We start from the raw sequence: 22,691 nt of genomic DNA on the forward strand, positions 1-22,691 counted from the left end.
AAAAAAAATGAAATATAATTATGTGTGACGTTCTCTTTATATAATAATTAAACCGGTATTGTCTCTGATAAAGTTTTTAGCGCTTTATCTTCTTCACAAAAATCTTCACAAAAAAGTTCATACGCAAGTTAGTCTCCAGCCCGTTTGTTTGAATTGTACAAGGCTGGAAGACTATGCTTTAAGTTTATCTAGCTGGGCATCATTGCGACAATCCTAATTAAGTTACCAGAGGGGTGGGTCAAATTGACAAACTCTGATTTTTTTTAAAAAGCAACAATGAAACCTCTCCCCTCTTATTATCTTTTGTGAAAACATAACTTTGTTCATGTACAATTCGTAGATAATCGTAGTATGAAACAAAATAGAAGTACAAAACAAGATTTTGCGATGCTTATATCTCCCAAGAGAATGCAATCTGGTTAATCTCTCTCACGAAACTAAAATTATAAAAATTTGAATTTCAAATTAGCAGAAAGAAGAAAGTTCTTGCGATAACGTCGCAAAAATACAACGTTTTTATCTTGGAAATTCTCTATTTACGTTGATTATTTAAAAAAGTTGCGAAGTGTATCAACTTTGAAGTGCATTTGCCAGGGGTAAAGTTTTTCTAATTTTTCTAATTTTTGTTGTTTCCACTTCGCAAAGGATAGTATTTTAATATTCAACGACTGTCAAACGCATTTTTGGTTGTTAAATATTTCTTTGGGAGGTCAATTTGTCAAAAATAGGGTATTTTAGCCCGTTTTAACCATGTTTTGATAGCGCATTTGCCAGGGCAATTTAATTTTAGTTTTTAATAGGTTTAGGTTTTCTACAGAGCTTACGTGCTATATTTATGGAATCAATGACTGTCAGTGAAAAAATTAGAAGTATTTTTAAGAAAATGCAACTCAGGAAAAATAAAAATCAGTTTTTTTGTGTCGTGCACCATATACTTTCACATGCGAAGTCGTTTTACTGTAAGAAACCCCTTGGTTTTTTTAAAAAAAATTAAAATGGCAGTAAAACATGTCGTTAAATTCTACTCGACGTTTTGATCACTAATTGCTAATTGTTCTTTAAGACGCCATCCAAAAACTTAATTAAACTGCAATTTTTGTTAGGAATGTTTGTTCACTCATTCTTTCGCGATTAAAGATTAAAAGATAAGATATAACTGATCGGAAAAAAATGTCAAACACAACCACTGTTGTATGTTTTTATTACGTTTTCAAAAGCATGCAGTTTGTTCATGCAAAACAAAATATACTGTAGTAAGGCGTGACAGAGTGTTAAAGATAGTGTGTCTAGAAGTGCTTTTTAAGCTACAACCACCTTTAAAGCCACACCTTAAAAAATTATTTGCCTTACCTAACAGACAAAATACCAAAAAAGTACAAGAACTTGGGTCAAAAGAGATGTACAGGGTAATACCAAGATCTACAATCTGGGTCAAAATTATGTTGAAACAAGAAAACTAAGTTGGGCCCCACAAGTTATTAACAGGTTATTTCTATATTAGTCAACGCATTTTGAACTCGTCCAAATTAAGTTGACATTGTTCAGAGTAGACTTAGGGCTATTGTTTCATTAGGCTATTTGGTTAAATACAACTCCTGTGCTAATTGCTGCTGACATCGGTATGACCTTTTTACACGTATTTTGGAACCTTCATTGGCCCTGCAGGAATAATTTCAGTGTGCGGCATGCTATAGAATGCGCTTATCAAATTTTAAACTCGACTAGTTTATCCTAGGTGTGGATGCCGACTGCAGAGCATTGACCGTTTGGCGCTTTAGTCCATATTTAAAAAATAAAGAAAAAACTGCTTTTGTCTTAATATTTTTATCCAAAATTGTAGTTCATACAAAAAATTCCAACAACAGTTACAATTAATAGAAGAATTAAAAATGGTAGCATGCAAAGTTATAACAAAACAAAAAAAGTACAGTTTGTCTTCAGTGTTTTTGCTTGTTTGTTTGTTTACTTTCGTACACTAAACATACACTTTTAAAATTAGAGCTGGTTACAAACAAACACATACAAATCCAATCATAAACTTCGTAATAAAATTCAAATTCAACAAGTTATATTTTCGTTCTGAACAAACAAGCTGTTTAGCTTTTTCTCGGTTCGTATTTTTAATTTAGTGTATCTTTCTTCAAAATTTTTCTGCTAAGATTCCAACAACTGCTGTCCCTATCCCTCCAAGGGTACCAATCCATCCCAAGATGTAGCTCCATCCAAACTTGATGGTTGAACCAAGATTTATCTTACTGCTAAAAATAACCAAGGCAAGTGCCATGCAGCCTGCGGCAGCGAATAAGAAAATAGATGCGAACAATCCTTTAACTTTATCGGAAACTACTCCTAAAATCGATATAAGTATACCACCAACTGAGGCTAAACATGATATAATGGCGAATGCGCGAACAGCTTTGAACCAATCCTCAAGGTTCTTACCACCACCAACGTTATCATCAATAGAAACGCACTTTACGTGTTCACATGCTTTCCACAACCCTTGTCCAACATCACTACTGAATTTACTCACAACCCAGTAATTTCCACCGGTACATGCTGCAAGAAAGATGAATGCACCAATGCTACCAACGATCAGTAGAATTTTACCCACGCCCATTTTATCAAGAACTAAAAAAAATGTTTATTTACGTCGAATTTGAAAAAAGCACAAAATGGTACAAAATAAATCAGCTTTGTGAAGATACTCTTTGATGTTTTTTATTAATTTTTTTTAAAAAATAAAAATTATTTAACTTATTTTTAAATAAATGAGAATATACTTACAAATTTTATCTAACCTTTAACCGGCGAGTTCAAAACAAGAAATGAAAACTTCAAAGTAAATTACCATTTCATGCACATGCTCGTGACATACCCAAATTCCCAATTCAAACTTGATTGGACACAAAGTTTCTAATACTTTAGGCAGGTACTTTATATAATGGAAAATTTGTGGGAGTGGCTACATCTAAGATAATTTTAATAGTAAACTTAACAGTCATGCCTAAATAATTTAATCTTAAAATGTTTTATATCGTAAAAAGATAAAAAAAACATTCAGTTGTTGCTTAGCTACCTGTTGCTCATTGATCATTCAATTGAGGGAAGTCCATCTAATGTTTTTAAATTTTATATTACTTGTTTTTGCTTACAAACAATGCGTGTGCTTCCATATTGTTTTATATTTTTATGCAATTGCTTAATCATAAAAATGATGGAAATACTTCATAATTGTTTGTCTAACCCTTTTTTACTGGTCTGTCACACCCCCATCAGAATTAAAATTACTAAAATCCTTATATGCACAGGCTAAAACTATCTAAAGGAGGCCTGCCTTGGCAGTTAAAAATTTGAAACAGACGAAATAAATAATTCTTTAACACGTTTTCATACCTACGGGAACGTCCGTAAAACGTCTTTTTTGCGTCTGTCAAAAACGTCGTTTGGGCGTTACATTTTTTGGCGGTTCTTTTCATCTAGTGTATAAAAGACGTTTTAAAGAAGGATCGTATTTACTGGGTGCTTATATACCCAACTGGTGTAAAAAAGAGAAAAATTACATTATCTTTCTTGTCCATTAGAAACAAAATAAATACGAACATGAAGTTACCTTTATAGCAGAAATTCAAACAAAAGTAGCTCCTCCTTTCAAGATAAGGCTGTACTTTTTTGTAATTAAGTTTCCCGAATGGCAATCATTTCACACTCTTTGTGAAAATATTTCCAGCTAGCGTTAACTTTTTCATTAGTCAGTAAAATATAACGGCTACTCATTTTACTCACTTTATTGATGAATTTTCGCAACTAAACAGCTAGAACAATCCAAGATCTTTAACATAAAACATCACACTACACAAAAGCCCAACAAGGTTTGTTTTTGTTCTTGGTTAAACTTCATACTTAAACGTTTTTTTTTTTTTTTGCTAACTTGGTCCAACTGAAAATAGCGCAATCTTTAACATCGATGTGCTACACAAACATGGAGTATATCTTTACACAACCGGATTTTGACTTCAACAATTCTTTGAGACTAGTCTGAATCTAAAGTATTTTAAAGTTCGTGTCAGGATTAATCTCAGAGCTGCCAACACAAAGTCGCAGTATTTAATACACGTTGTTTAAATTTAAATAAAAGAAGGATTTTTACATGTGATAGACATGACACTGGTAATAGTTGTTCAAAAATTGTCACCACAAGTAGTTACATAGTCTATTTCTATATCAGACTCACATATTTTGAACTTGTCAGCGATGTCAATGATCAGTAGAATTTTACCCACGCCTATTTTACTAAGAACTAAAAAAACGTTATTTAGGTCGAATTTTAAATTTTAGAAATAGAGAAACTTTGTGAAGAAATGCTTTCTCTTTTATTAAGTGTTTTTAAGAAATGAAAAATTTTTTTGTTTTGAAAAATGCATGCACTGAGTTAAGTATGAATTTTCTCACATTATTTTTTAATACATGAGAATATACTTAAAAATATGGGGTAATAGTTGGAAATTAGTTTTGACTCAATGATTTTTTGTTTACGGCGTTAGTGAGTTATGAGTTTTTCATTACAATACTCACGAAATTATTTACGTCCTAAATTTTAGGTGAGTATTTAAATATTCGCACACAAGCAACTCGCGAGCGCTCATTGTCACTTTCGTTCTATTACACACTTCATATTTTCTAAGGAAAACGAGAGGGGTCTTTTGCAATTGCAAGGAGTTTGATTGGATACTTCCCTGTCGGGCAGGTGAAACATGTTTCACAGAAACAGGGAAGAAACGGTACCTGCTCCTGATGACGGCCGTTTTGGCAAGCCGATCATTCTCGTTGTTTTGGCAGTCTACACCTATTGTTTTTCTTCCGTTCTGTTTCATTTCATTTTGAGTTAAAATACTTTTACTTTAATAGCATAACGTTAAGGCGCGCTAATTTTTACAATTTCCAAGCGTTGATAATTTGTTTTTTTGAACAAACGGGTTGCTGGACGAAAAGAAACGCAATAACTCGTTTACCTACAGGCACTATTTCCGCAACTTTATACTATAAATCTAAATAAGCAGAAAAAGATTCAAAAAGTAATACTTGTAATTAGTTTTGACTCGATGATTTTTTGTTTACGGCGTTATTCACACTAAGTGAGTTACGAGTTTGTTATCACAATATATTTCCTATATTTCACAACTACTTCCTAATTTTCAGACATTCCAACAATCGGACAAGGTAGTTGCATTGTCAAAACCACAATCATTTCCTTATGAAATAATTTCTAAACCGCGAATAATAATTAATGAACTTTATAGTTAGCGGCTGATGTTGTCTTTTACCAAGTGAAAAATGCTACCAAAAATTCCCTTCAGTCTTGTTGCACCAGCATCGCACCTAGCGCTAATTCGAGATGAGCAAGTGTGTTAAAGGAATAGCGAACAAAAAATTGTTTTGTGACGAACAGAAAGTAAGTTTTAGCTGGAGAAAAAAAATATAGATTTCTACATCCTAAAATCTACTGAGATAACTACTTTGATAACAAATAAATAGCAAATATTTCACAACTAAGTATCCATATATCTTTCTAACAACATTTTTACAGAATTTTCATAGCCGTATAAGGTGAAAATAAATAAGTTTTAGATTGACTTACCAGTAAATTGTAGAAGTAAGGTCTTTGACTTGAGATAACTAAGAATATTTTACGTACAACAGTAGTAACAGTATTTTACAACCTTCGTTTAAACGTCTTTGAACTTAAGAATATCTTTTATGACCAACAACAATATTTTCTTCATGAGTGTCTTTTTCACAAGAAACTTCAACGATAAAGTTTGTTATGATGAGATGACGCCAAATTTTAATAAATATACAGACCGGAAACATTCAACATAAAATCGAACGCTCAATATGATGGCTTCATCTTTGTTTACGAATCTTTCTTTACTTTTCTTTATCTTTACTCACAAAGTAAATATCAATTTGTTAAGTAGATAGTATAGCTAGTATAAAATAATAAAAAATATGTCCGTCGCATGTTGTTTAAAATTTTTTGCTATTTTGACCTTCAACTTTTTTTATTCGTTATTTTGTGTGTATTGAACTGTGATCATAACAATAAAGAAAAATACATTCCATTGTTTTTTAATTAAGACACCCCGTTTAGAAATAATTCATTTTCAATATTAAAACATTTTAGTCTTTGTTTCTAGACTTTTTTTTGATTCAAAGAATTATTTCTTCAGAAAGGCTACATTTGAAGTGAAAGAATTCGTAAAGGAACCAAGGTACAGAAAGTTAGGAAATAAAAGAAAAGGTATCTTATATAATGTCGGTCGAATGCTTCCTTTTGAAAACGTCAATAGTGTTGGAACTCCTCCGAATGTCACGAAAGACTTAGGCACTGCTACACTGCTACATTCTGTGTGTCCATCACAGATAAACATTCATCTCCAGCGTATAGTATTGTGAATGAAGTACATTGGTACAGTGATGTTGCAAAACATTCTGGAATTGAAACTGTGTACCGTTATGTTTTACAATTTAGTTATATTTTAGATGGCACGTATTTGATGAAATTGTTTCGGAAACAATGTGACAGGTGCCGATTCCTGACTAAGAAACACATCGATGTAGCCATGGCCAGGCCCAATCTTAAATGCAAACATCACAATTGCACTTGCATTTTATTTTACACAGGTAGATTTAGCAGGACCATTTCCGTCTTACCCAACACGTTGCAAGAGAAAGACAGTAAAAATTTGGATTGCTGTATTTTGCTGCACTACAACATCAGCTGTAAAGATCAAGGTAATGGTTGACTATAGTGCGGAGAGTTTTATGCAAAGCTTTTTAAGGTTTGCATGCGAAGTAGGATACCTATACCACCGGACAAGTTTCGTCAAACTGGCAAAAAAATATATTTCAAAAAGAATCATTTCATTACAATAAAAAAACCACATATAGAAACGGGAGACATTAAGCGTGGAAAGATAACACTAAACATTCAAAGGTTGACACTACAGTTCTAGAAATAATCAGGATTGAGTTATCAGAGAGCATCCTACTTCTCTTTGCACTAGTTCGATATCTCCATAAATCTCCTCTTTTTGTGCGTGCGTGATCCACGGATTGACAGAATCATCGATCTTAGCAGACTGTAATTAACTCTTGTTCGCATATAACTAAAAGTTGCACTAAATTTGTTGTTCTTCTTAAACGATATATGCTCTGCTAACTTAGCGTAAAATCTGCAACACCCTCGTCCCATTCCTCCAGTAGTGCTAAAAACAAGTGGTGTAAACGAACCATTTTCAGTTTGTATGATTCTATGCTCTTTTCTTCGACTTTTCGTTCGTGTCATACGCTTTTTCCATAGTAATGTTGCTATAGCATCGAGCTTGTGGGTTGAATGCACCGCTTTCTGTTGAACAATCAAGTGTACTCATTTGCGATTCGTTTACGGACATGGCTTTTACGGCTCTTAACTGTTCTTCATTTCATTGTCGTCAAACTGTAAGCTGTAGTTCGTCCACGAAACTCAACTTTATGGACATAAAGACTGCTTCACACTTGAAGATGAATGTTCAATTCAAGACGTGTCCACTAGGTGGTCATAACTTCAACGGGAAATTGAGAGTAAAATTAAGGAAATTAAAGCTTCAATCGAGACAAATGCTCACAATGAGAGATTATAGATTTGACATTTGGAGACCTTATCGTTAATCTTCTCAACACGATAAATGATTCACCACTAGCGCTAGAAAATTTCGTTTTTGACTTCAAGCTGATGGATTTTCACACGAAACCGACTGTTACAAGAGCGAAGTAATGACCGCAGTTCGACCGGAGGATTTGATTTGGTATTTTAGCCTAAGAAATTGTTACGACAAAAACAGAAGGTATCGAAGTTTGTGTAATATCACATATGCCAAAGTTAATGCATCATTAAAAATGGTTTAATAGCGGTCGTGGTATAAAAGCCGGCCACATGGTGCTATTTCTGAAGGAGAAAAATCCTCTATGCTGCACATATCAATACAGAATAATGACGTCAGTTACAGTCGATAAAGATGAAAAGGTTCGTAGATGCGATGTGAATATCGAAGTTCTAGCGAAAATGTGAACCATATAACACAGAATTCTGTTAGATACTTAGTATTAATTCATGCTATCGACGAATTAAGCATAATGGAGGACTTAGCAGAGTTATCTCATACGGTCATATGTAAAAATCTTTACTTAAGAATTAATGGTATTAACAAATCTCGGAATTCCGTTAGCGGAGTATAAAGTTGTGTTATTGTATTAGAAGATTCATTCAACTTTAAACTTTAGATTTTAAAGTTCTTCAACTAACTTTCAACTTTCAAGTTTTTCAACAAAGCGTTCAATTCTTTCAATCTGTTTATTTTGTTGTGGCAAGCTGGTATGTTTATACGATTTACTACGTTTTTACTACCACCCGTTTGGCAAATGTGTAAAAATACACAATTATAAATAATTCAGCACTCACAAAGACGTAAACAGAATTAATTTATAGTCGGACTTTTTTATGGCGCAGTTGACCAAACCAGTCAGCCTGGTCTTTAAAATCAACACTCCAACATGACCTTTTATTCAGCTGTCGTGCCACAGCGCAACTTTCGCCTCTCCTTCAAATCTCGAAATATCCAAGCAATTTGTTTAGTCGGCGCGTGAAAACGCCGCTGGAATAGGATTAGATCCTACTCTTTCGCCTGGTCACTGTAACCAGACGAAATGTTTTAAGAGAATCTGATTCTGAAGTCTGATCGGCTTGCATTTTTTTTACCGCTTTAAGCTCTCTAAACTTACATGAAGCATTTTGCAAGTTCAAGATAATATACCTATTTATTTCAAATGACGGAACAACATTGTAGAAGTTATGTACAAAACAGGCTAATTAATGGCAACCTTAAAAGGCATAGGGAACAAAATAACACACCAACAAGAAGCCGAAATCTGTTAGCCTGCAAGGGCTTTTTTCATTTTTTAATTACATTGTATGTAATTTAGCTATGGTTTAAAAATACAAGTTATTTATAGTACTAGTTGTGAATTCTTTGGTTTTAAGGTCTTGTTTTAATGTGTACTAAAGCATACTTTTAATTTGTTTTGATTTTTTTCAATTGTTGTTATAATTGGTTAGCATTAGCAATTTGGTCAATTTGACTCTGAGCTTCAGTTTATCCATGACTAAATCTAAGATTCCTAGTTGTTAATTTAATCCTCAAAGTTTTAAAAAGAATGAGCAAAAAAGGTTGCTTGCTTATTAAAGGCGCGTAATCACCCTGTAGGCAACTTTTTTTGAGGTGCCTATTTTATTGTAAAAATTGAAAGATATACATGAGAAAACATTACCCAGAAAATTTTATTGAAAACTGACAACCAGAACATGTTCAAATGTTTCATGGAAATAACAAACTCACCCCAATTTCTCTTCGCCTACAGAACCGCCATTGCATTTCATTGCACGAATCATGCGATAATAAATGCACGGCTTAATCGATCACATGGTTGCTGGATTCATGCCATTACAGAAAAAATAATGAAGGAGGGAGAGTATCCGTAGCTGTGTTACCATCGTAATGCTTTTACAAATGCATCAACAGAGTTCCGAACATGATAAATCAGATAAATCAATCGAAGTTTCTGTGTTATTCTTTATTATTTAAACGTTTTAACTTACTGAAATCAGACTTCTTTGCAACACTGACCACTTCTTGTTGTTGTTTCTGAAGACAGCTTCGCCTCGCTAGCTGTCTTACTTTTTGATTATTTTCCTTTGTTCAAACAGTTAGTCGTTTCCTTATGGAGACAGTATCAAATCTACACAATTAGAATACCTAAATATTCAGAATTTCATGCCTTTCATGCTCTAAATTTAATTATCTCCATAGTGCTTCAACTATCTTCAACTATCACAATGAGCATTCTTCCCAGTTGGGATTTCTTGCCTATAAAATACAATAATCCCAGTCAGCTAATAAAAAAAGAAAGAGCGTGATAATCAATAATTATCATAATTAATAACCACGAGGCAATGCTGTGATTTCTTCTTTCTGTTTTGTTTTGTCTGGTCTCCAAAAACAATGGCGAATAGAATAGAAAAAAATTAAATCTAAGTGGAGAAAGTGATACGGATGTTTTTACGCTCGGCCTCTTTTTTAGACAGAACCAAAATTTCTTTCCACATTTTGATGCCATATTTTACAAAGAAAAACAATCCAAAAAGAACAGCGTGAACGGAGTCAACCATAATGGCGATTTTATCGAACTCCATCTCAGTGCTCATTTAAAGATAAGGCCGTTTGTTTACCTACGGTTTCACACGAACATTTTGCGACGGTCCGCTTATTAGACGAGAATAAGAGATCAACAAGACCGTTAAATATGGCGGCTGGAAAAAAACCCCAATAAATTCAAGATATTGAAGTACTATTATTTCCATTTCTAGTAGGTTTTATAACCTCAAATTTTCAGGAAAGTTATAACTCCGTCTGAACTTTGAAATAAATATAAAAAATTAATGTTAATGTTATGTTAATTTTTTTCGATAAGGTTGATTACGCGCCTTTAATATAAGCCTCGATTTCCAAAAGTAGTATTTTGTTTTTAATCTTGGATTTTAGATGCTTTAATCTAATTTGACAAACACATCTACTGTTTCTAAGAATTGTGGTAACTGAATAACTAAAAAAAACAGACCTATAAAGGTCCTCGCTATGAAATTTTCAGTGCAAAAATAGGCAAATTGGCATTTGCACCCCCTACATCCCCTGCAGTACGCGCATGTTTCGCTTCGCAAAAGATACAAGTATGTGTCGTTTCGCTGAACATTTCGCCTAAGAAGAAGAAAATCTTGTATCCGCCCCTGAGGCAGGTTAACACTTACGTATTGGTTCTATTTCCTTGATTAGAAATTATGTCAAGGCACCTTCATTGAATTATATTGTCAAATAAAGGCTTAATTTGTACAACAAACATAGCAGTGGTTGAAAGAAGTTTTGAAAACACTTAAAAACGGTTTAAATGCGCGTAATCACCTTGAGATTTTTTGGGAAATTGCTATTTGAAACGTAATTATCGCAACTTTGAATTTTCCTAAATTTTAAAAAAAACAATTTACTACACTGATTTCTCCTTTCTTTTCTAAAAAACGTTCTTAAGAAGTACCATAAGGTTCGAATGATTTTTTATCAAGGAAACAGAGCATAATTTTTTACTATCAGGATCAACCTCGAGCCTAGGGACACACTCGCCGTCCGAGATTGTCAAAAGAAAAAAAGAGAGCCCTGTGAATAAGTTTATACCAGGATATCTTTGCATCAGAAATCATTTTGGCAAAAATAATTGCGAAATAACCTAAATGCGAATTCAGAGCTGGAAAAAATGGAATTTACGACATTTATTTGCATCATGTATTTATATTTTTATACTAATTGCGCGTTCCATAAGTTTCCCTAATTGAAATAAACAAAATAAATCAGAAATCTCAATGACAATAATTATAAAAAAAATAACACGGTAGTAAGAAAAATAGAGACATTTCGAAAAATTCGGACGAAATATCTATGATTGGACAAAATGCAATGATTACTTACGTGCGTGTGCTAGTATTGCGGCAATTTTTGTCTATTTGCGGTTATGTGAAATTTCTATGGCAAGAACTAGATATAATTTCGGGAATAAAGTAAAAGTCTTGAGTATTATTTAAAATCCTTATGCATAAGCATTATACGTCGTCGCGTAGAATGTTTTCACGGGGAGCGACATTTTGTTTTTCGTTTTTTCCGCGTTTATTTATACCCTAACCCCCTGTCTGCATAAATGCGCTATTTTGATTTGATAAAAAAAATGAAATATAATTATGTGTGACGTTCTCTTTATATAATAATTAAACCGGTATTGTCTCTGATAAAGTTTTTAGCGCTTTATCTTCTTCACAAAAATCTTCACAAAAAAGTTCATACGCAAGTTAGTCTCCAGCCCGTTTGTTTGAATTGTACAAGGCTGGAAGACTATGCTTTAAGTTTATCTAGCTGGGCATCATTGCGACAATCCTAATTAAGTTACCAGAGGGGTGGGTCAAATTGACAAACTCTGATTTTTTTTAAAAAGCAACAATGAAACCTCTCCCCTCTTATTATCTTTTGTTAAAACATAACTTTGTTCATGTACAATTCGTAGATAATCGTAGTATGAAACAAAATAGAAGTACAAAACAAGATTTTGCGATGCTTATATCTCCCAAGAGAATGCAATCTGGTTAATCTCTCTCACGAAACTAAAATTATAAAAATTTGAATTTCAAATTAGCAGAAAGAAGAAAGTTCTTGCGATAACGTCGCAAAAATACAACGTTTTTATCTTGGAAATTCTCTATTTACGTTGATTATTTAAAAAAGTTGCGAAGTGTATCAACTTTGAAGTGCATTTGCCAGGGGTAAAGTTTTTCTAATTTTTCTAATTTTTGTTGTTTCCACTTCGCAAAGGATAGTATTTTAATATTCAACGACTGTCAAACGCATTTTTGGTTGTTAAATATTTCTTTGGGAGGTCAATTTGTCAAAAATAGGGTATTTTAGCCCGTTTTAACCATGTTTTGATAGCGCATTTGCCAGGGCAATTTAATTTTAGTTTTTAATAGGTTTAGGTTTTCTACAGAGCTTACGTGCTATATTTATGGAATCAATGACTGTCAGTGAAAAAATTAGAAGTATTTTTAAGAAAATGCAACTCAGGAAAAATAAAAATCAGTTTTTTTGTGTCGTGCACCATATACTTTCACATGCGAAGTCGTTTTACTGTAAGAAACCCCTTGGTTTTTTTAAAAAAAATTAAAATGGCAGTAAAACATGTCGTTAAATTCTACTCGACGTTTTGATCACTAATTGCTAATTGTTCTTTAAGACGCCATCCAAAAACTTAATTAAACTGCAATTTTTGTTAGGAATGTTTGTTCACTCATTCTTTCGCGATTAAAGATTAAAAGATAAGATATAACTGATCGGAAAAAAATGTCAAACACAACCACTGTTGTATGTTTTTATTACGTTTTCAAAAGCATGCAGTTTGTTCATGCAAAACAAAATATACTGTAGTAAGGCGTGACAGAGTGTTAAAGATAGTGTGTCTAGAAGTGCTTTTTAAGCTACAACCACCTTTAAAGCCACACCTTAAAAAATTATTTGCCTTACCTAACAGACAAAATACCAAAAAAGTACAAGAACTTGGGTCAAAAGAGATGTACAGGGTAATACCAAGATCTACAATCTGGGTCAAAATTATGTTGAAACAAGAAAACTAAGTTGGGCCCCACAAGTTATTAACAGGTTATTTCTATATTAGTCAACGCATTTTGAACTCGTCCAAATTAAGTTGACATTGTTCAGAGTAGACTTAGGGCTATTGTTTCATTAGGCTATTTGGTTAAATACAACTCCTGTGCTAATTGCTGCTGACATCGGTATGACCTTTTTACACGTATTTTGGAACCTTCATTGGCCCTGCAGGAATAATTTCAGTGTGCGGCATGCTATAGAATGCGCTTATCAAATTTTAAACTCGACTAGTTTATCCTAGGTGTGGATGCCGACTGCAGAGCATTGACCGTTTGGCGCTTTAGTCCATATTTAAAAAATAAAGAAAAAACTGCCTTTGTCTTAATATTTTTATCCAAAATTGTAGTTCATACAAAAAATTCCAACAACAGTTACAATTAATAGAAGAATTAAAAATGGTAGCATGCAAAGTTATAACAAAACAAAAAAAGTACAGTTTGTCTTCAGTGTTTTTGCTTGTTTGTTTGTTTACTTTCGTACACTAAACATACACTTTTAAAATTAGAGCTGGTTACAAACAAACACATACAAATCCAATCATAAACTTCGTAATAAAATTCAAATTCAACAAGTTATATTTTCGTTCTGAACAAACAAGCTGTTTAGCTTTTTCTCGGTTCGTATTTTTAATTTAGTGTATCTTTCTTCAAAATTTTTCTGCTAAGATTCCAACAACTGCTGTCCCTATCCCTCCAAGGGTACCAATCCATCCCAAGATGTAGCTCCATCCAAACTTGATGGTTGAACCAAGATTTATCTTACTGCTAAAAATAACCAAGGCAAGTGCCATGCAGCCTGCGGCAGCGAATAAGAAAATAGATGCGAACAATCCTTTAACTTTATCGGAAACTACTCCTAAAATCGATATAAGTATACCACCAACTGAGGCTAAACATGATATAATGGCGAATGCGCGAACAGCTTTGAACCAATCCTCTAGGTTCTTACCACCACCAACGTTATCATCAATAGAAACGCACTTTACGTGTTCACATGCTTTCCACAACCCTTGTCCAACATCACTACTGAATTTACTCACAACCCAGTAATTTCCACCGGTACATGCTGCAAGAAAGATGAATGCACCAATGCTACCAACGATCAGTAGAATTTTACCCACGCCCATTTTATCAAGAACTAAAAAAAATGTTTATTTACGTCGAATTTGAAAAAAGCACAAAATGGTACAAAATAAATCAGCTTTGTGAAGATACTCTTTGATGTTTTTTATTAATTTTTTTTAAAAAATAAAAATTATTTAACTTATTTTTAAATAAATGAGAATATACTTACAAATTTTATCTAACCTTTAACCGGCGAGTTCAAAACAAGAAATGAAAACTTCAAAGTAAATTACCATTTAATGCACATGCTCGTGACATACCCAAATTCCCAATTCAAACTTGATTGGACACAAAGTTTCTAATACTTTAGGCAGGTACTTTATATAATGGAAAATTTGTGGGAGTGGCTACATCTAAGATAATTTTAATAGTAAACTTAACAGTCATGCCTAAATAATTTAATCTTAAAATGTTTTATATCGTAAAAAGATAAAAAAAACATTCAGTTGTTGCTTAGCTACCTGTTGCTCATTGATCATTCAATTGAGGGAAGTCCATCTAATGTTTTTAAATTTTATATTACTTGTTTTTGCTTACAAACAATGCGTGTGCTTCCATATTGTTTTATATTTTTATGCAATTGCTTAATCATAAAAATGATGGAAATACTTCATAATTGTTTGTCTAACCCTTTTTTACTGGTCTGTCACACCCCCATCAGAATTAAAATTACTAAAATCCTTATATGCACAGGCTAAAACTATCTAAAGGAGGCCTGCCTTGGCAGTTAAAAATTTGAAACAGACGAAATAAATAATTCTTTAACACGTTTTCATACCTACGGGAACGTCCGTAAAACGTCTTTTTTGCGTCTGTCAAAAACGTCGTTTGGGCGTTACATTTTTTGGCGGTTCTTTTCATCTAGTGTATAAAAGACGTTTTAAAGAAGGATCGTATTTACTGGGTGCTTATATACCCAACTGGTGTAAAAAAGAGAAAAATTACATTATCTTTCTTGTCCATTAGAAACAAAATAAATACGAACATGAAGTTACCTTTATAGCAGAAATTCAAACAAAAGTAGCTCCTCCTTTCAAGATAAGGCTGTACTTTTTTGTAATTAAGTTTCCCGAATGGCAATCATTTCACACTCTTTGTGAAAATATTTCCAGCTAGCGTTAACTTTTTCATTAGTCAGTAAAATATAACGGCTACTCATTTTACTCACTTTATTGATGAATTTTCGCAACTAAACAGCTAGAACAATCCAAGATCTTTAACATAAAACATCACACTACACAAAAGCCCAACAAGGTTTGTTTTTGTTCTTGGTTAAACTTCATACTTAAACGTTTTTTTTTTTTTTTTTTTTTTGCTAACTTGGTCCAACTGAAAATAGCGCAATCTTTAACATCGATGTGCTACACAAACATGGAGTATATCTTTACACAACCGGATTTTGACTTCAACAATTCTTTGAGACTAGTCTGAATCTAAAGTATTTTAAAGTTCGTGTCAGGATTAATCTCAGAGCTGCCAACACAAAGTCGCAGTATTTAATACACGTTGTTTAAATTTAAATAAAAGAAGGATTTTTACATGTGATAGACATGACACTGGTAATAGTTGTTCAAAAATTGTCACCACAAGTAGTTACATAGTCTATTTCTATATCAGACTCACATATTTTGAACTTGTCAGCGATGTCAATGATCAGTAGAATTTTACCCACGCCTATTTTACTAAGAACTAAAAAAACGTTATTTAGGTCGAATTTTAAATTTTAGAAATAGAGAAACTTTGTGAAGAAATGCTTTCTCTTTTATTAAGTGTTTTTAAGAAATGAAAAATTTTTTTGTTTTGAAAAATGCATGCACTGAGTTAAGTATGAATTTTCTCACATTATTTTTTAATACATGAGAATATACTTAAAAATATGGGGTAATAGTTGGAAATTAGTTTTGACTCAATGATTTTTTGTTTACGGCGTTAGTGAGTTATGAGTTTTTCATTACAATACTCACGAAATTATTTACGTCCTAAATTTTAGGTGAGTATTTAAATATTCGCACACAAGCAACTCGCGAGCGCTCATTGTCACTTTCGTTCTATTACACACTTCATATTTTCTAAGGAAAACGAGAGGGGTCTTTTGCAATTGCAAGGAGTTTGATTGGATACTTCCCTGTCGGGCAGGTGAAACATGTTTCACAGAAACAGGGAAGAAACGGTACCTGCTCCTGATGACGGCCGTTTTGGCAAGCCGATCATTCTCGTTGTTTTGGCAGTCTACACCTATTGTTTTTCTTCCGTTCTGTTTCATTTCATTTTGAGTTAAAATACTTTTACTTTAATAGCATAACGTTAAGGCGCGCTAATTTTTACAATTTCCAAGCGTTGATAATTTGTTTTTTTGAACAAACGGGTTGCTGGACGAAAAGAAACGCAATAACTCGTTTACCTACAGGCACTATTTCCGCAACTTTATACTATAAATCTAAATAAGCAGAAAAAGATTCAAAAAGTAATACTTGTAATTAGTTTTGACTCGATGATTTTTTGTTTACGGCGTTATTCACACTAAGTGAGTTACGAGTTTGTTATCACAATATATTTCCTATATTTCACAACTACTTCCTAATTTTCAGACATTCCAACAATCGGACAAGGTAGTTGCATTGTCAAAACCACAATCATTTCCTTATGAAATAATTTCTAAACCGCGAATAATAATTAATGAACTTTATAGTTAGCGGCTGATGTTGTCTTTTACCAAGTGAAAAATGCTACCAAAAATTCCCTTCAGTCTTGTTGCACCAGCATCGCACCTAGCGCTAATTCGAGATGAGCAAGTGTGTTAAAGGAATAGCGAACAAAAAATTGTTTTGTGACGAACAGAAAGTAAGTTTTAGCTGGAGAAAAAAAATATAGATTTCTACATCCTAAAATCTACTGAGATAACTACTTTGATAACAAATAAATAGCAAATATTTCACAACTAAGTATCCATATATCTTTCTAACAACATTTTTACAGAATTTTCATAGCCGTATAAGGTGAAAATAAATAAGTTTTAGATTGACTTACCAGTAAATTGTAGAAGTAAGGTCTTTGACTTGAGATAACTAAGAATATTTTACGTACAACAGTAGTAACAGTATTTTACAACCTTCGTTTAAACGTCTTTGAACTTAAGAATATCTTTTATGACCAACAACAATATTTTCTTCATGAGTGTCTTTTTCACAAGAAACTTCAACGATAAAGTTTGTTATGATGAGATGACGCCAAATTTTAATAAATATACAGACCGGAAACATTCAACATAAAATCGAACGCTCAATATGATGGCTTCATCTTTGTTTACGAATCTTTCTTTACTTTTCTTTATCTTTACTCACAAAGTAAATATCAATTTGTTAAGTAGATAGTATAGCTAGTATAAAATAATAAAAAATATGTCCGTCGCATGTTGTTTAAAATTTTTTGCTATTTTGACCTTCAACTTTTTTTATTCGTTATTTTGTGTGTATTGAACTGTGATCATAACAATAAAGAAAAATACATTCCATTGTTTTTTAATTAAGACACCCCGTTTAGAAATAATTCATTTTCAATATTAAAACATTTTAGTCTTTGTTTCTAGACTTTTTTTTGATTCAAAGAATTATTTCTTCAGAAAGGCTACATTTGAAGTGAAAGAATTCGTAAAGGAACCAAGGTACAGAAAGTTAGGAAATAAAAGAAAAGGTATCTTATATAATGTCGGTCGAATGCTTCCTTTTGAAAACGTCAATAGTGTTGGAACTCCTCCGAATGTCACGAAAGACTTAGGCACTGCTACACTGCTACATTCTGTGTGTCCATCACAGATAAACATTCATCTCCAGCGTATAGTATTGTGAATGAAGTACATTGGTACAGTGATGTTGCAAAACATTCTGGAATTGAAACTGTGTACCGTTATGTTTTACAATTTAGTTATATTTTAGATGGCACGTATTTGATGAAATTGTTTCGGAAACAATGTGACAGGTGCCGATTCCTGACTAAGAAACACATCGATGTAGCCATGGCCAGGCCCAATCTTAAATGCAAACATCACAATTGCACTTGCATTTTATTTTACACAGGTAGATTTAGCAGGACCATTTCCGTCTTACCCAACACGTTGCAAGAGAAAGACAGTAAAAATTTGGATTGCTGTATTTTGCTGCACTACAACATCAGCTGTAAAGATCAAGGTAATGGTTGACTATAGTGCGGAGAGTTTTATGCAAAGCTTTTTAAGGTTTGCATGCGAAGTAGGATACCTATACCACCGGACAAGTTTCGTCAAACTGGCAAAAAAATATATTTCAAAAAGAATCATTTCATTACAATAAAAAAACCACATATAGAAACGGGAGACATTAAGCGTGGAAAGATAACACTAAACATTCAAAGGTTGACACTACAGTTCTAGAAATAATCAGGATTGAGTTATCAGAGAGCATCCTACTTCTCTTTGCACTAGTTCGATATCTCCATAAATCTCCTCTTTTTGTGCGTGCGTGATCCACGGATTGACAGAATCATCGATCTTAGCAGACTGTAATTAACTCTTGTTCGCATATAACTAAAAGTTGCACTAAATTTGTTGTTCTTCTTAAACGATATATGCTCTGCTAACTTAGCGTAAAATCTGCAACACCCTCGTCCCATTCCTCCAGTAGTGCTAAAAACAAGTGGTGTAAACGAACCATTTTCAGTTTGTATGATTCTATGCTCTTTTCTTCGACTTGTCGTTCGTGTCATACGCTTTTTCCATAGTAATGTTGCTATAGCATCGAGCTTGTGGGTTGAATGCACCGCTTTCTGTTGAACAATCAAGTGTACTCATTTGCGATTCGTTTACGGACATGGCTTTTACGGCTCTTAACTGTTCTTCATTTCATTGTCGTCAAACTGTAAGCTGTAGTTCGTCCACGAAACTCAACTTTATGGACATAAAGACTGCTTCACACTTGAAGATGAATGTTCAATTCAAGACGTGTCCACTAGGTGGTCATAACTTCAACGGGAAATTGAGAGTAAAATTAAGGAAATTAAAGCTTCAATCGAGACAAATGCTCACAATGAGAGATTATAGATTTGACATTTGGAGACCTTATCGTTAATCTTCTCAACACGATAAATGATTCACCACTAGCGCTAGAAAATTTCGTTTTTGACTTCAAGCTGATGGATTTTCACACCAAACCGACTGTTACAAGAGCGAAGTAATGACCGCAGTTCGACCGGAGGATTTGATTTGGTATTTTAGCCTAAGAAATTGTTACGACAAAAACAGAAGGTATCGAAGTTTGTGTAATATCACATATGCCAAAGTTAATGCATCATTAAAAATGGTTTAATAGCGGTCGTGGTATAAAAGCCGGCCACATGGTGCTATTTCTGAAGGAGAAAAATCCTCTATGCTGCACATATCAATACAGAATAATGACGTCAGTTACAGTCGATAAAGATGAAAAGGTTCGTAGATGCCATGTGAATATCGAGGTTCTAGCGAAAATGTGAACCATATAACACAGAATTCTGTTAGATACTTAGTATTAATTCATGCTATCGACGAATTAAGCATAATGGAGGACTTAGCAGAGTTATCTCATACGGTCATATGTAAAAATCTTTACTTAAGAATTAATGGTATTAACAAATCTCGGAATTCCGTTAGCGGAGTATAAAGTTGTGTTATTGTATTAGAAGATTCATTCAACTTTAAACTTTAGATTTTAAAGTTCTTCAACTAACTTTCAACTTTCAAGTTTTTCAACAAAGCGTTCAATTCTTTCAATCTGTTTATTTTGCTGTGGCAAGCTGGTATGTTTATACGATTTACTACGTTTTTACTACCACCCGTTTGGCAAATGTGTAAAAATACACAATTATAAATAATTCAGCACTCACAAAGACGTAAACAGAATTAATTTATAGTCGGACTTTTTTATGGCGCAGTTGACCAAACCAGTCAGCCTGGTCTTTAAAATCAACACTCCAACATGACCTTTTATTCAGCTGTCGTGCCACAGCGCAACTTTCGCCTCTCCTTCAAATCTCGAAATATCCAAGCAATTTGTTTAGTCGGCGCGTGAAAACGCCGCTGGAATAGGATTAGATCCTACTCTTTCGCCTGGTCACTGTAACCAGACGAAATGTTTTAAGAGAATCTGATTCTGAAGTCTGATCGGCTTGCATTTTTTTTACCGCTTTAAGCTCTCTAAACTTACATGAAGCATTTTGCAAGTTCAAGATAATATACCTATTTATTTCAAATGACGGAACAACATTGTAGAAGTTATGTACAAAACAGGCTAATTAATGGCAACCTTAAAAGGCATAGGGAACAAAATAACACACCAACAAGAAGCCGAAATCTGTTAGCCTGCAAGGGCTTTTTTCATTTTTTAATTACATTGTATGTAATTTAGCTATGGTTTAAAAATACAAGTTATTTATAGTACTAGTTGTGAATTCTTTGGTTTTAAGGTCTTGTTTTAATGTGTACTAAAGCATACTTTTAATTTGTTTTGATTTTTTTCAATTGTTGTTATAATTGGTTAGCATTAGCAATTTGGTCAATTTGACTCTGAGCTTCAGTTTATCCATGACTAAATCTAAGATTCCTAGTTGTTAATTTAATCCTCAAAGTTTTAAAAAGAATGAGCAAAAAAGGTTGCTTGCTTATTAAAGGCGCGTAATCACCCTGTAGGCAACTTTTTTTGAGGTGCCTATTTTATTGTAAAAATTGAAAGATATACATGAGAAAACATTACCCAGAAAATTTTATTGAAAACTGACAACCAGAACATGTTCAAATGTTTCATGGAAATAACAAACTCACCCCAATTTCTCTTCGCCTACAGAACCGCCATTGCATTTCATTGCACGAATCATGCGATAATAAATGCACGGCTTAATCGATCACATGGTTGCTGGATTCATGCCATTACAGAAAAAATAATGAAGGAGGGAGAGTATCCGTAGCTGTGTTACCATCGTAATGCTTTTACAAATGCATCAACAGAGTTCCGAACATGATAAATCAGATAAATCAATCGAAGTTTCTGTGTTATTCTTTATTATTTAAACGTTTTAACTTACTGAAATCAGACTTCTTTGCAACACTGACCACTTCTTGTTGTTGTTTCTGAAGACAGCTTCGCCTCGCTAGCTGTCTTACTTTTTGATTATTTTCCTTTGTTCAAACAGTTAGTCGTTTCCTTATGGAGACAGTATCAAATCTACACAATTAGAATACCTAAATATTCAGAATTTCATGCCTTTCATGCTCTAAATTTAATTATCTCCATAGTGCTTCAACTATCTTCAACTATCACAATGAGCATTCTTCCCAGTTGGGATTTCTTGCCTATAAAATACAATAATCCCAGTCAGCTAATAAAAAAAGAAAGAGCGTGATAATCAATAATTATCATAATTAATAACCACGAGGCAATGCTGTGATTTCTTCTTTCTGTTTTGTTTTGTCTGGTCTCCAAAAACAATGGCGAATAGAATAGAAAAAAATTAAATCTAAGTGGAGAAAGTGATACGGATGTTTTTACGCTCGGCCTCTTTTTTAGACAGAACCAAAATTTCTTTCCACATTTTGATGCCATATTTTACAAAGAAAAACAATCCAAAAAGAACAGCGTGAACGGAGTCAACCATAATGGCGATTTTATCGAACTCCATCTCAGTGCTCATTTAAAGATAAGGCCGTTTGTTTACCTACGGTTTCACACGAACATTTTGCGACGGTCCGCTTATTAGACGAGAATAAGAGATCAACAAGACCGTTAAATATGGCGGCTGGAAAAAAACCCCAATAAATTCAAGATATTGAAGTACTATTATTTCCATTTCTAGTAGGTTTTATAACCTCAAATTTTCAGGAAAGTTATAACTCCGTCTGAACTTTGAAATAAATATAAAAAATTAATGTTAATGTTATGTTAATTTTTTTCGATAAGGTTGATTACGCGCCTTTAATATAAGCCTCGATTTCCAAAAGTAGTATTTTGTTTTTAATCTTGGATTTTAGATGCTTTAATCTAATTTGACAAACACATCTACTGTTTCTAAGAATTGTGGTAACTGAATAACTAAAAAAAACAGACCTATAAAGGTCCTCGCTATGAAATTTTCAGTGCAAAAATAGGCAAATTGGCATTTGCACCCCCTACATCCCCTGCAGTACGCGCATGTTTCGCTTCGCAAAAGATACAAGTATGTG

The 22,691-nt window shown here is 33.3% G+C and overlaps 2 protein-coding genes across 4 annotated transcripts; both read right to left on the minus strand.

The window, feature by feature from the left end:
• Nucleotides 1-597: 597 nt before the first annotated feature.
• LOC130649420 (lens fiber membrane intrinsic protein-like) lies at nucleotides 598-6,452 on the minus strand. Of its 2 annotated transcripts, none has more exons than XM_057455696.1 (2): nucleotides 5,639-6,452; nucleotides 598-2,631 (listed from the first exon to the last, which is right to left on the minus strand). In XM_057455696.1, exon 2 carries the CDS (start codon nucleotides 2,618-2,620, stop codon nucleotides 2,141-2,143), a length of 480 nt encoding a protein of 159 aa, XP_057311679.1. In that variant the 5' UTR covers nucleotides 2,621-2,631; nucleotides 5,639-6,452; the 3' UTR covers nucleotides 598-2,140. The 2 variants fall into 2 exon arrangements, with proteins under 2 accessions (XP_057311679.1, XP_057311678.1); XM_057455695.1 differs by lacking the exon at nucleotides 5,639-6,452 and adding an exon at nucleotides 2,788-3,765.
• A 6,000-nt stretch (nucleotides 6,453-12,452) lies between these two features.
• Nucleotides 12,453-18,314, minus strand: LOC130649469 (lens fiber membrane intrinsic protein-like). 2 transcript variants are annotated; one of them, XM_057455747.1, is made up of 2 exons: nucleotides 17,501-18,314; nucleotides 12,453-14,486 (listed from the first exon to the last, which is right to left on the minus strand). In XM_057455747.1, the coding sequence occupies exon 2, from the start codon at nucleotides 14,473-14,475 to the stop codon at nucleotides 13,996-13,998; it is 480 nt and encodes a 159-aa protein (XP_057311730.1). In that variant the 5' UTR covers nucleotides 14,476-14,486; nucleotides 17,501-18,314; the 3' UTR covers nucleotides 12,453-13,995. The 2 variants fall into 2 exon arrangements, with proteins under 2 accessions (XP_057311730.1, XP_057311729.1); XM_057455746.1 differs by lacking the exon at nucleotides 17,501-18,314 and adding an exon at nucleotides 14,643-15,619.
• Nucleotides 18,315-22,691: the final 4,377 nt, after the last annotated feature.

This window comes from Hydractinia symbiolongicarpus, chromosome 7, assembly GCF_029227915.1.
Source record: "Hydractinia symbiolongicarpus strain clone_291-10 chromosome 7, HSymV2.1, whole genome shotgun sequence".
NCBI classification, from domain to species: domain Eukaryota; kingdom Metazoa; phylum Cnidaria; class Hydrozoa; order Anthoathecata; family Hydractiniidae; genus Hydractinia; species Hydractinia symbiolongicarpus.

Bases quoted from the DNA above. Each gene is read 5' to 3' on its own strand.
- LOC130649420 (XM_057455696.1), bottom strand. From the start codon at position 2,620: ATGGGCGTGGGTAAAATTCTACTGATCGTTGGTAGCATTGGTGCATTC.
- LOC130649469 (XM_057455747.1), bottom strand. From the start codon at position 14,475: ATGGGCGTGGGTAAAATTCTACTGATCGTTGGTAGCATTGGTGCATTC.